Source organism: Eleutherodactylus coqui, chromosome 3, assembly GCF_035609145.1.
Source record: "Eleutherodactylus coqui strain aEleCoq1 chromosome 3, aEleCoq1.hap1, whole genome shotgun sequence".
Classification (NCBI taxonomy): domain Eukaryota; kingdom Metazoa; phylum Chordata; class Amphibia; order Anura; family Eleutherodactylidae; genus Eleutherodactylus; species Eleutherodactylus coqui.
This window is the reverse complement of record NC_089839.1, coordinates 259,932,611-259,944,842: the sequence shown is the minus strand read 5'-3', so window position 1 is coordinate 259,944,842 and position 12,232 is coordinate 259,932,611. Positions and strand designations below refer to the sequence as shown.

Genomic DNA, 12,232 nt, shown 5'->3' with positions numbered 1-12,232 from the left:
AACAGCGCTCGCTTTATGTGTAAGGATTTGCTTTATCTGCTTATTATGCAAGTTGAAATGGTTGTCCCGGAACAAATTAATATTAGAACTTGCGGGCGCTCCATAACCGAGTGCCCATAAATGGAATGATTAGCTGTAATGAAGCGCATCATATTGTTGGAATGAAATGGTGCAGTAAAAACCCACATGTTCAATGTGCCTCACCCCGAACCGTTACTCACAAGTCACCAAGCTGCCAAATACTGGTCACGCTTACACAATTCAGGTGGGATTCATGCTCCCAATGGTGGGGAGAACTTCAGTGGATCATATTATGTAACATCGATGTAACGATTATTGATACATGGGCTCATTAGTAGTTCTATTATATGAAAAAGCTACATGTTCAATTTACTGTATTAGGGCTCAGGCAGACTAGCGAAGGGGGAGGGGTATGTCTGTACATTAACCCTTTAGTGACCACACTTTTTTGCTTTTGTCCATTTTCGTTTTTTCCTTCCCCCTTTTAAAAAACCATAACTCCTTTAATTATCCATCGACGTCGCCGTATGAGGGCTTGTTTTTTGCGGGACGAGTTGTATTTTTCAATGGTACTATTTATTTCATAAATGACATGATAACTTTATTCCATGGGTCAGTATGATTGCTACGATACCAAACTTCTATAGTTTTTTTTTGCTGTATTACTTATATATTTTTTTAAAAAACATTAAATTTTTTAAAGTTATTTTCTGTCTCCATCTTCTGTGCACAATAACGTTTTTATTTTTCCATCAATATAGTTGTGTGAGGGCTCATTTTGTGAAGTACGTCCTGCAGTTTCCGTTAGAACACATAGGACTTATTAGATTTTTTCTTGGCAACAATGTGACCAAAAAAATGCATTTCTGGCGTTTGTTTTTTTTTTTTCGGACAACGTTCACCTTGCGCAGTAAATAATGTATTACTTTGATAGAACAGACTTTTACAAACGCAGCGATACCAAATAAGTATTTTTGTTTTATTATTTAGATTTTTTATTGTAAATATGGCAAAAGGTTTTTTTTCGGACTTTTATTACTTAAAAAAAAACAAAAAAAACTATTGTTATTTTTACTTTTTCTTTCAGTCCTCCTGGGGGACCACAAATAGCAATGTTTAGATTGCTTATGCAGTATGATGTAATGCTATAGCATTACATCATACTGCATTCTGACAGGCAGCCTATCAAGCCACCCCACAGTGATGGCTTGATAGGCATTCTGCCATGACAGCCCTGGGGTCTTTCAGAAGGACCCCGGCTGCCATGACACCCGCAGGGGGGCCGTACGGGACCCCAGAACATTGTTCGGGGGATTTAAATGCCGCGGTGAGATTTGACAGCGGCATTTAAAGGGTTAACAGTCCCGATCGGCTGGGTGGCCAAACGGGGCTGTTGCCCGCAGGTGTCAGCTGTAATAAACAGCTCACACCTGCGGTGTATGGAAGGAGATAGCAGCGGTGCGTTGCAGGACGTAAAAAGACTATTGCATGGTCAATACAGGGTTAAATTGTACTTAATGCCAAGGCTACAAGTGGATATAGGTGCAGGAGATGAACATGTGGAATCTCTGTGGGTAGAAATACAGGGAGAAAAAAAATAACTAAATCCTGATAGGGGTTTTCTATAGACCACCAAAAGCAACAGAAGAAACTGAAAACTTACTATTAACCCCTTGAGTGGCACGCCCGGAAAATTTCCGGGGCCGAGCTCCACTGCTCATAGCGATACTGCCCGGAAGATTTCCGGGCTATGTATGACTATGGGAGCTGCAGAGCACAATGCCACAAGCTGTGACAGTGTGCTCTGCCTGCACAGACCCACACAGAGCAGTGCAAGGGCTTTGAAAAACCAGCAGAAGATATTGCCGACATGTCGGCAATGTCCTGCTTTGTTTACAGGTTGCCATAGAGACCATCGGCTTGTCAGAAGCAAGCGGATGGTCTCTGTGGCAGGGAGAGCTGGTTGTTAGCTGTCAGAGGACAGCTAGGTGCTAGCTCTTACAGCAGAGATCAGAGAAAACCTCCGATCTCTGCTGTGTTAACCCTTTACATGCTGCAGTCTATGTGACTGCAGCATGTAAAGGGTTGTCACTGCAGCATGTAAAGGGCTGTCACCATCGGACCCCCGGAATGTGATCAGGGGCCCTGATGGGTCCCTGTGGAAGTCCCCTATAGGGACAAAAAAAAATAAAAATAAAATAAAAAAAATAAAAAAAAAAAGTAAAAAAATTATTAAAAAAATTAAAAAAACACTTGTCTCCCTTTACTTTGTAAAAAATCAAAAATACAATCACACATGTGGTATCCATGCGTCGTAATGACCCAGAGAAGGAAGTTAATACATTATTTAACCCCTTAATGACATGGCCCCTTTTTTTCTTTTTTCCCCATTTCTTTTTTTCCTCCCCCCTGTTTAAAAAATCACAACTTGTCCCGCAAAAAACAAGCCCTTATATGGCCATGTCAATGGAAAAATGAAAAAGTTATGGCTCTTGAGACGCAACTGCAAAACTAGTTGAAATTCAATGATTAGACCATTTTAAAAAACCTGCCCTGGTGGGCACGACAGGGTGATAGGAAACCTGCCACTCAAGGGGTTAAGGCAGATAGAAGAGGTGTCAAACCGCAATAAAGTAATTATCATGGGGGACTTTAATTATCCGGATATAATATGGGAAAACGAAACCTGCAAATCTCATAGGGGTGATAAGTTCTTGAGATCAATTAAAGATAACTACCTTACCCAACTTGTGCGGGAACCAACTAGAGGGAGGGCCATTCTGGACTTAGTATTAACTAACAAACCAGACCGAATAACAGGGGTACAGGTTGAGGGGCACTTGGGGAACAGTGACCACAATATAATCAACTTCCAGCTGGCATTCAATAAGAAGCCTTTTCAGGGAGCGGCAAATAAACTAAACTTTAGTAAAGCAAAATTTGATCAGCTTAGAACTACTATCGGCAACATTAATTGGGACAACATCCTCAAAAATGACGGTACAGAGGACAAATGGGAAAAGTTTAAAAGGATCCTAATTACCTCATGTGAGCAGTTCATACCCTTTAAAAAGAACTTCAAGTAAAAGGAAACCAATGTGACTTGACAAGATGGTAAGGGGGGAAATAAACGGAAAAAAGAAAGCGTTTAAACTACTAAAACAAGAAGGCAGCAAAGAAGCACTAAAATCGTACAGGAAAAAAAACAAAATATGTAAAGGAAAGATCAAGAGGGCCAAGGAGGAGGCAGAAAGACTGATCGCCAAAGAAAGCAAAAACAACCCGAAACTATTTTTCAGCTATATTAACAGCAAAAGGATTTGAACCGAGAGCACTGGCCCTTTAACAAATAATGCAGGAGAAATCATTGAAGATGATGGAGGGAAGGCAAACCTATTAAATAGTTTCTTTTCAAGTGTATTCACGAAGAAAAAGGAAATGCCACATGAGATGCAGGGGAATAAAATGAACCCCTCGCAAAATATCTCATACCTAACACAGGAGGAGGTGCAGAATCGGTTAAAGAAGATTAAAATCGATAAATCGCCAGGCCCAGATGGAATACACCCAAGGGTACTAAGGGAACTAAGTGATGTGATAGCTAGGCCGCTATATCTAATATTTCTGAATACTATCAAGACCGGGGTTGTACCATTGGATTGGCGCATAGCCAACGTGGTTCCAATTTACAAAAAGAGGCCCAAAAGTGAGCCTGGTAACTACAAGCCGGTAAGTCTCACTTCAACAACGGGAAAAAATATTCGAGGGGTTTCTGAGAGACACCATCGTAGAATACCTCAAGGAGAACAACGGAATAACTCCTCACCTGCACAGGTTCATGAAGGGTCGATCATGTCAGACCAATCTGATCAGCTTCTACGATGAACTAAGTTCTAGGCTGGACCTGGGAGATTGTATTGATCTAGTATATCTGGATTTCTCTAAAGCATTTGACACCGTGCCTCATAATAGGTTGATATATAAAATGAGACAGCTCGGATTGGGTGAAAACGTGTGTATCTGGGTAAAGAATTGGCTCAGAGATAGGAAGCAAAGGATGGTAATAAATGGATAGTACTCTGATTGGGCCACCGTCGCTAGCGGAGTGCCACAGGGTTCAGTATTAGGCCCCATTCTGTTCAATATATTTATCAACGACCTGATAAAGGGGCTGCACAGTAAAATATCAATGTTTGTAGACGATACATAATCATACAAGATAATGCACCTGAGGACAAGGTACGGCTACAAAAGGACCTAGATAAGATGGGGGCTTGGGCAGAAAAATGGCAAATGAAGTTCAATGTTGATAAATGTAAGGTTATACACATGGGCAGGAGACACGGATGTCACCAATATACACTAAATGGGGTACAGCTAGGAAAAGTGAGATGGAAAAAGACTTGGGGTACTAGTGGATTGTAGATTTAACTGGAGCAACCAATGCCAGTCAGCTGCTGCAAAAGCAAATAAAGTCTTGGGGTGCATTAAAAGAGGTATAGGGGCGAAGGACGAGAACATTATCCTCCCACTATATAAGGCACTTGTCAGGCCTCACATGGAATACTGCATACAGTTCTGGTCACCGTTGCTTAGGAAAGATGTTACAGTACTGGAGGGGGTTCAAAGAAGGGCAACTAAACTAAAACATGGAATGAGGGGACTGGAATACCCAGAGAGGCTATCCAAATTGGGATTATTTACCCTGGAAAAAAAGACGGCTAAGGGGCGATCAAATAACTATGTATAAATACATGAGGGGACGATACCAGGATCTCTCCCATGATCTGCTTATACCCAGGACTGCGACGGTAACAAGAGGGCATCCACTATGTCTAGAATAAAGCAGGTTTCATCACCAACACAGAAAAGGGTTCTTTACTGTAAGAGCAGTGAGACTGTGGAACACTCTGCCTGAGGAAATGGTGATGGCAAAATCCATAGAGGAGTTGAAGAGGGGACTAAATGTCTTTCTAGAGCGGAAGGATATTACAGGATATAAATTTTAGGTGACCAGGGGGTTGTTGATCCGGGTCTGACAGGCAGGTAGGAACTATTAGAGGTTGATCCAGGGATTAGTCTGACTGCCATTAGGGAGTCGGGAAGGAATTTTTTCCCCCGAAAGGGATAATTGGCTTTTGCCTCTTTCGGTTTTTTGCCTTGCTCTGGATCAACAAGAGGGTTGAAACAGGCTGAACTAGATGGACATTGTCTTCATTCCGCCTAATATACCATGTTACTATGTAAATGCATGTATAGTTGCGTTTTCAATTAACATTTATTAGAACCAATGCTTTCCAATGAAAGCGGTCGCATGTTCCTTTTGTACATGTAAGTAAAATTCACACCTGCAAAAATTGGACAGCGTTTCACAATTCACACACGATCCTCAAATTCGTATACATAATTTGACCCCTTTGAAAACAATGGGAGCGGATCACTGTCCCCTGCTGCGGCTGTTACACATGCAGCAGGGGAGTCTTTGGATGTGAAACTCCTGAATGCTGTCCCATCCAGGGGTTTCACCTTGGGGTCAATGGGGCCAGTGGCAGCAGCGCCGACCCCATTAAAAACATAGAGAGTACATCGCGCTCCCCTATGACAGCTGTGGCAGAGGACCACGATGCTATCACATTGCTTTCAATGGGACCGGCACTGCTGTTGCCCCATTGAAAGCAATGGGATGCAGGTAACCCATGCAGCGATGATCTTCGAGGGGGGCTTGAAATATAAGCCGTTCCCCAAAAATCATCCCCAGATGTTAAAAAACAAAACAAAAACTTAACTCCTACATGAAGGAATCCCCTGCCCTAGTTGTCACAGCTGTCACAGGGGAGCGCGATGTACCCTCTATGTCTTCAATGGGGCCAGCACTGCTGCCACCAGCCCCATAGACAGCAAGGTGAAACCCCTGGTTGTGACAGCATCCAGGGCTTTTACATCCAAGGAATCCCCTGCTGCAGCGGCACTGGGGCCCGCACTTTATGTGCGAATTTAAAAACACATCTGCCGCTTCGGTCATGCGATTTATATACATGCATTTTGTGAATTATTTGCCAGACCTATACATGCGGGAGAAATTCGCTAGTCTAAATGTGCCGATTTTTCAGTTTTCTGCCAAACCACAGTTTTCAGTTCTGCTTGAAAACCATGGTTCAGTAGAACATCTGATAAGCAGGACCGCACACTGTGTTTGCTGTCCATGGTGCTGAATTTTCCATGGGGAGCTCCTGGCTGAACAATCGAGCTAATTACAGAGTTCAGACCTTCTGCTGAGTTCTGTAACAGCTCCCAGAAGCTCATTTGCATGCAAATAAAGCTGATAAAGTACTACTAGCAATTAGTGCCTATTAGTACTTTATGCAAAACTATTGCTGATCTTTCACTCTTTTGAAAGATTATCTGGGTGTGTAAATGGGCCTTTAGTCAGTCCAGATACTTTATGTGTTTTACTTGATGCAATTAATGGAGCCCTTGAATACTTGCATCAGCTGTGCCTGAGACAACACCTGATTTGCACATGTGTGCTCTTATGAGGGATTCTATTCAAGGATTTGAATAATTCTGAGATTGCAGTAGTCATTGAGGCTACCTACATACAGGCGAGCGTGACGTTGGGTCAAAAAAAACTCATGGATGTGAAGAGATTTTCAGGAAAAAACATCGCATCTGTGAAATTCCGGTCTTCTCACATGAGTTTCACAGGCGATAGAGGATGGGAAGTGTTTCCCATTGATTTCAATGGGAAACCTCGCTTTGCTCTCGCATGCACATAGCACAGCATGCAAGAGCTATGGAATGCATTAAAGGTCCCATTGAAATCAATGGGCGATGCGTTCCAAGGAATGCGAAGAGATGGGACATGTCACAATTTTTGTATATATGTTATGTATGTGACTCCATTCAAAACAATGGAGTTCATATTTGCGCAAGATTGGTGCATTTCGCAAAGCACAAATCTTGCACAAGTTTCTTGGCCGTGTGAAAGCGACCTTAGGCCTTACTTACGCAAGCATTTTTACGTGCCTTGTTTAGCCACGATAAAAATCCTGAACATCTGAAGTATCGTTTTCCAATGTATTAATTCAGATCTGTGATTTATAGCTGCATAAAATATCATGCAGGAAAATAACGGACATCAACAATCGAAAACGGCAACTGCTTTTATATGCAGCCGGAAAAGATATCTTTTGCTGAGATATGTTGGAGGCTCACATAGGCTTTTGTGGGACAGAAAAAAAGGGAGGAGGGGGGAGTTTAGCTGCGTCCAACGCTGGAAAATGATTACAGCTGGCTCTATTTAACTATTAGAAGTCATTCTGAGGACTCATGCCAACAGAGGAATTTCCGCGCTGCAGCATATATTTTTGCTACTAGACCACAGAGGCCCATGGGAATGGACAAGAAAACACAGCTAAAGCTCGGGTCTTGATCGCGGCTACTCTTCATTCAGCATTTTTGCTCATGATGAGGCCAGTGTGAGGGTGCAATCACTTGTGTGAAGTAGCCCTAAAAGTGGAGTTTCATGTTGAATTTACAGAAACCGTTTTTTAGATTACTTGTGTTGCGTTATTTAAATTGCTTTAATTTGATTGCTTTTTAATAAACAGCTGAAAGTTTGTAAATTTAGCAAATAAGCCTAGGAATTGAATAATTTTGATTGCAACTGTTGGTTGCCATCGCAGCTGTGCCCTGGTCTTGAAGAGGTCTTAGGGTGCCTACCCACTAGCGATATTTTTTCTTGCAATGCGAGAGTGATGATTATAAAATCAATGATTTTTAATGGTTTCATACTCATTTGTGATTTTTACTCTCAAGCCTTGCAGTGCAGAGAAAAAAATCTGTGATATCACTCAGTGTTTCCAATGGAGCCAGCAGCAGCGCCAGCCCCATTGAGACTTCTGCCACAGCTATGGCAGAGGATTCATTCATCCCTGCAGGGACCGCGGGGATAAAGGAATCCTCTGCCATAGCTGTCATAGCTGTGGCAGAAGTCCATGATGCTATCCCATTGCTTTCACTGTTGCGGCCCCATTGAAAGCAATGGGTTGCAAGTAACCCCCGCAGCGATGACTTTTGGGGAAGGGCTTGAAATATAAGCTCTTTCCTGAAAATCATCCCTAGCTGTAAAAAAAAAAATTACACTCACCTAGAAGAGCTCTTCTCTCCGGCACAGCAGTCTTCTTCTGTGTTCTGGAGGCCAGGGATTGAAAAATCCCCACCCCCAGAAAGTGCGGGTCTCATTGGCTGAGCGCTTAGCCAATGACAGGCAGCACTCAGCAATTAAATGACAGCTGAGCGCTTCCTGTGATTGGTCACAGCGCTCAGCCAATAACAGGCAGCACTCAGCTCTTCATGAATTAAATAAATGGCTGAGCGCTGCCTGTGATTTGCTGAGCACTGTGACCAATCACCGGCAGAACTCAGCTGTCATTTAATGGCTGAGCGCTGCCTGTGATTGGCTGAACGCTCAGCCAATAAGACCAGCGCTTTCTAGGGGTGGGGATTTTTCAATCCCCGCCCTCCAGAACACAGAAGACGACTGCCGTGCCAGAGAGAAGAGCTAGATGGCTTTTCTAGGTGAGTATAATTTTTTTTTTTTTTACTAGGACTACAGCACTGCAAAGCAACAGTGCTAACCACTGAGGCAGAAGGAGGTTCAGTCAAAACAAACCACCCAAGGTTTGGGTTCTTGCTGAACTGAACTTTTTATGAAGTTCATCCAGAAACAAGGTTGAACTGTTTGGAATGGCTAAGCACTACCAATTCACTATTGCAAAAAGGGTCACATTTTCTTGCAATTCTGACCGCTAAGAAGAGGCATGGCTTTAAAAGAGTAAAGTGTTGAGCTCACATACACGTATGTACTTATTGGCATTCAGGTCTGTTTAGTGGGTTTGCTAGCGCCCCCTAGTTTGGGTTTGATAGAGTATAACAAATGCTTTTATCTGGGAGTATGTGCTTGTGACTGTTTTCCTAATCATTAGCATTGCTGTAAACTGGATTCCATGCCCATTAATCCCCATCCCCCTTGTATCTGTATCTTCATCATATACAGTATGTATCAATATAGGTATTAACAACAAAGTATATTGGTCAAATATACCACACCGAGATTCTGGGATCCTTTTACACCACACTACACTCATCTTCCTATAAAGTACAAGTAAATGAGCTTTCCTAGAGAACACCACATGAAAGTGTATATCATGACTTCCAATAATTTGGTCTAATGCCCAATGTACGCTCAATACTTGAGGCTGAAAATGAATGCCAGCTGTGACTTTCTCCCTCTGTTGGCAAGAGAACTACTATTAGACTCTATCTCCATCGTGATCCAGTGAGGATGAAGATAACACACAGGCTTATTTAACCAAATGATTTCTATGTGAACAATAGGCTGTTTCGTAACTCATCAGTAACCTTGAAAAATGAGATGAATTCACTGAATGCCACTATATGAAGCTATATTGCCCCTCGTAATAACACTAGACAAGTGCTTAATCATTCCATGGAGGCTGGATTCCACTTGCCATGCCAATTGAACGGATAATTACTATTAAGGTGCAGTAATTGCCTCGATGAAAAGGCTAGCTACATGTTTACACTCAACTTGGCAGCGTGAATTGTTATTCTACTAACGTGACACTGAACACATACTGAAAGAAGGTGACCTGCAAAACGACTACGTGCTCAGAGGATAGAGGAAAATAGCACATAATACACAGAGGATGAGGGACACACTGAAACAATGATATTCATAGTCTATGGCATTCAGCAGACTGTTGGGTTAATCTATCACTGTCTGCCTGTGGTGGCATCTAGTATTAACACGGATTATGTGAAGTCTCAATCCAAATAATGGTCATCAGTTCTCTATAGAATATACATCAGCCATAGACAGTATGGGATCATACACATGGTCTATGACAGCTAGATGCAGAGAATCCCTACAGCATGACTGAGAAGCCTTTGTTATATACAACCATGACTGGAGAACACAAACTAACCAGTACGGATACTGTGTATTTACTGACTGGGGAGACATCAGCAGCCACAGCCATGGTATATAGTGAGCTGCTAGCACCGAGGGAATAAATGGCAATGGTGTGACATAGCTCAGAATTTATGAATGATTTACGGCCACATTCATTACTGGAGCCAATGCTACTTTTATTAACGGGGGCATCATGCTAATGAATTTCCTATGATTGTGGAATACACAGACATTGTTTATAAAAATAATGTGTCAATATTGTGTTTATGTTTTATGTGTTTGTAAATACTATAACCAGAGAGGGGTAAACAGCATCCACTATGTGCTTCCATGGGCTTCTAGGAACGTCTAACCTATGTGTCAATCTTATTGATACATTTCATGTTCCTTTATTGACAGCTCTGCAGAATATCATCCCACAATGACTGATACAGAGTAACGTGTGCTGCAGCAGTTGGAGAAAGAATTGGATACATGCTGAATACAAGTTTGAAGTTACTCCAGGGTTGTGTGTGTGCAATGCAAGGGGTTGCAGAACAATATTGGGGTGCATATTTGGGTTACCTTGATCCGGACGTAGCAGTGGGTGCCCAGGAAGGGGTCATTGAGGCAGGTTGGGGTGACCTCCCTGGGAGTCCTCCGGAAGGTCCTCCTTGGCCTTATGAGGATGCTGCAGAAAAGTTTGATGAGCGCAGTGCAGGCGTAGAGCAGGCAGTAGGAGTAGACCAGAGTCCAGAAGGCTGCAGCGCGCAGGCAGCCGGGCAGGGCGAGCATGCTGTCCACCAACAGCGCCATGCTGTGCCCAGGCATCCAGCTGGAGAGAGAGGACACCCTCAAGTGGCAAGGAGAGCTGTGCGAGAAGTCATGGAAACAAGAGGAAGAAAAGCAAGAGGAGGAGGGAGAAGGAGTGACTAGAGCTCAGTGCAATGAGGGCTGCTGCCTGCTGATGCTGCCTCTTAAAGGAGACGATGACAAGTGGACAACCTTGACTGCATCTGCTGAAGGCGATGCTTGTAGGAGCACTAAACCTCAAGTGCAAAGGTTATGCAAGAAAACTGCAGATGGCATGCCTAAATCTGCCTGTAAATCATGCTGGAGACACTCAGAGCTGGGGATACAGCAGATACAGTAGTGATCCTGGGGGGTAGACATTTCTCTGAAGCACATGTCCGTTATCACAACCCGATTTTCATAGTGATGCGATGCGTTTTTGATTAATAAATCACATTGTGTCTGTGAAATTGCGATTTTCATACGCGTGAAAGGATTGCAAGTGTTACCCTTAGGGCTCCGGTCCACGGGTGTAGTGATATCCCGCGGCAGATATCCACCGCGGGAACTGCCGCTGGGTAGCAGGAGACAGCTGACTGTTCTCCACACTGAGCCTATCTGACAGATAGGCTCACCGCGGAGAACTGTGACACTTCGCAGCATGCTGTGATTTAAATCCCGCGAGCGGAGAATCGCTATGATTCTCCGCTTGTGGACAGCGGGGCTGTAAGTCTATTGAAAGCGTTCACTGCGATGGCCACAGGGAATGCAGTGCAAACTTGCCCGGGGTCAGGAGGCCTTAGACTTCAATGGGAAAAATCACATCGCACTGGCATGCGGTTTTTTAAAGGGAAAAAACTACCGATTCCTCCCACAGGAAAGCCCAAAAATAGAACATGCTGTGATTTTTTTTTTCTTCTCAGCATTACTGCGAAGTAAAAAAACGAAGAAGAAAAAAACGCTCATGTGAATAAATCCATTGAGAAGAATGGATTTCATATTTGTGCAAGTTTTGTGTGAATTGCACAAAACTCGCACACGTTTCTCATTCATGTGAAAAAGCCCTTAGGCTGCTTTCACAGCGGAGTTAGGGCTCTCACACACTTGCGTTTGCGTTTAACGCGATTGTCAGTGGGACTTTCTAATGTAAAAAACGCAACGCAACTGCGTTTTTGGTACATTGCGTTTTTAACATTAGAAAGTCCCATTGACAATCGCGTTAACAAAAAACACAATCGCAAGTGTGTGGGTGCCCTTAGGGTTCAGCTTAGGGTTTCTGTCGCTCCATTTTTGGAGGAGAGAAAGGGCTCATGCACACGACCTTTTATTACGCGTGTTGCACGCACACATGATACACGGTGAATGGAGTCAATGAACTTTCATTCGCATGCTCTATTTCTCTGCGTTGATACGTAGTGCGAGTCCTATACACTCGTATGGGCA

The 12,232-nt window shown here is 43.2% G+C and overlaps 1 protein-coding gene across 1 annotated transcript in view; it reads right to left on the bottom strand.

Annotated features, from left to right (window-relative positions):
* EPHX4 (epoxide hydrolase 4) overlaps positions 1-10,872 on the bottom strand; it is an 83,531-nt gene extending 72,659 nt beyond the window's left edge. The window contains exon 1 of the mRNA XM_066594745.1: positions 10,583-10,872. Within this exon, the coding sequence (XP_066450842.1) occupies positions 10,583-10,828 (246 nt within the window). The 5' untranslated portion in view covers positions 10,829-10,872. The remainder of the gene's footprint in view (positions 1-10,582) is intronic.
* Positions 10,873-12,232: the final 1,360 nt, after the last annotated feature.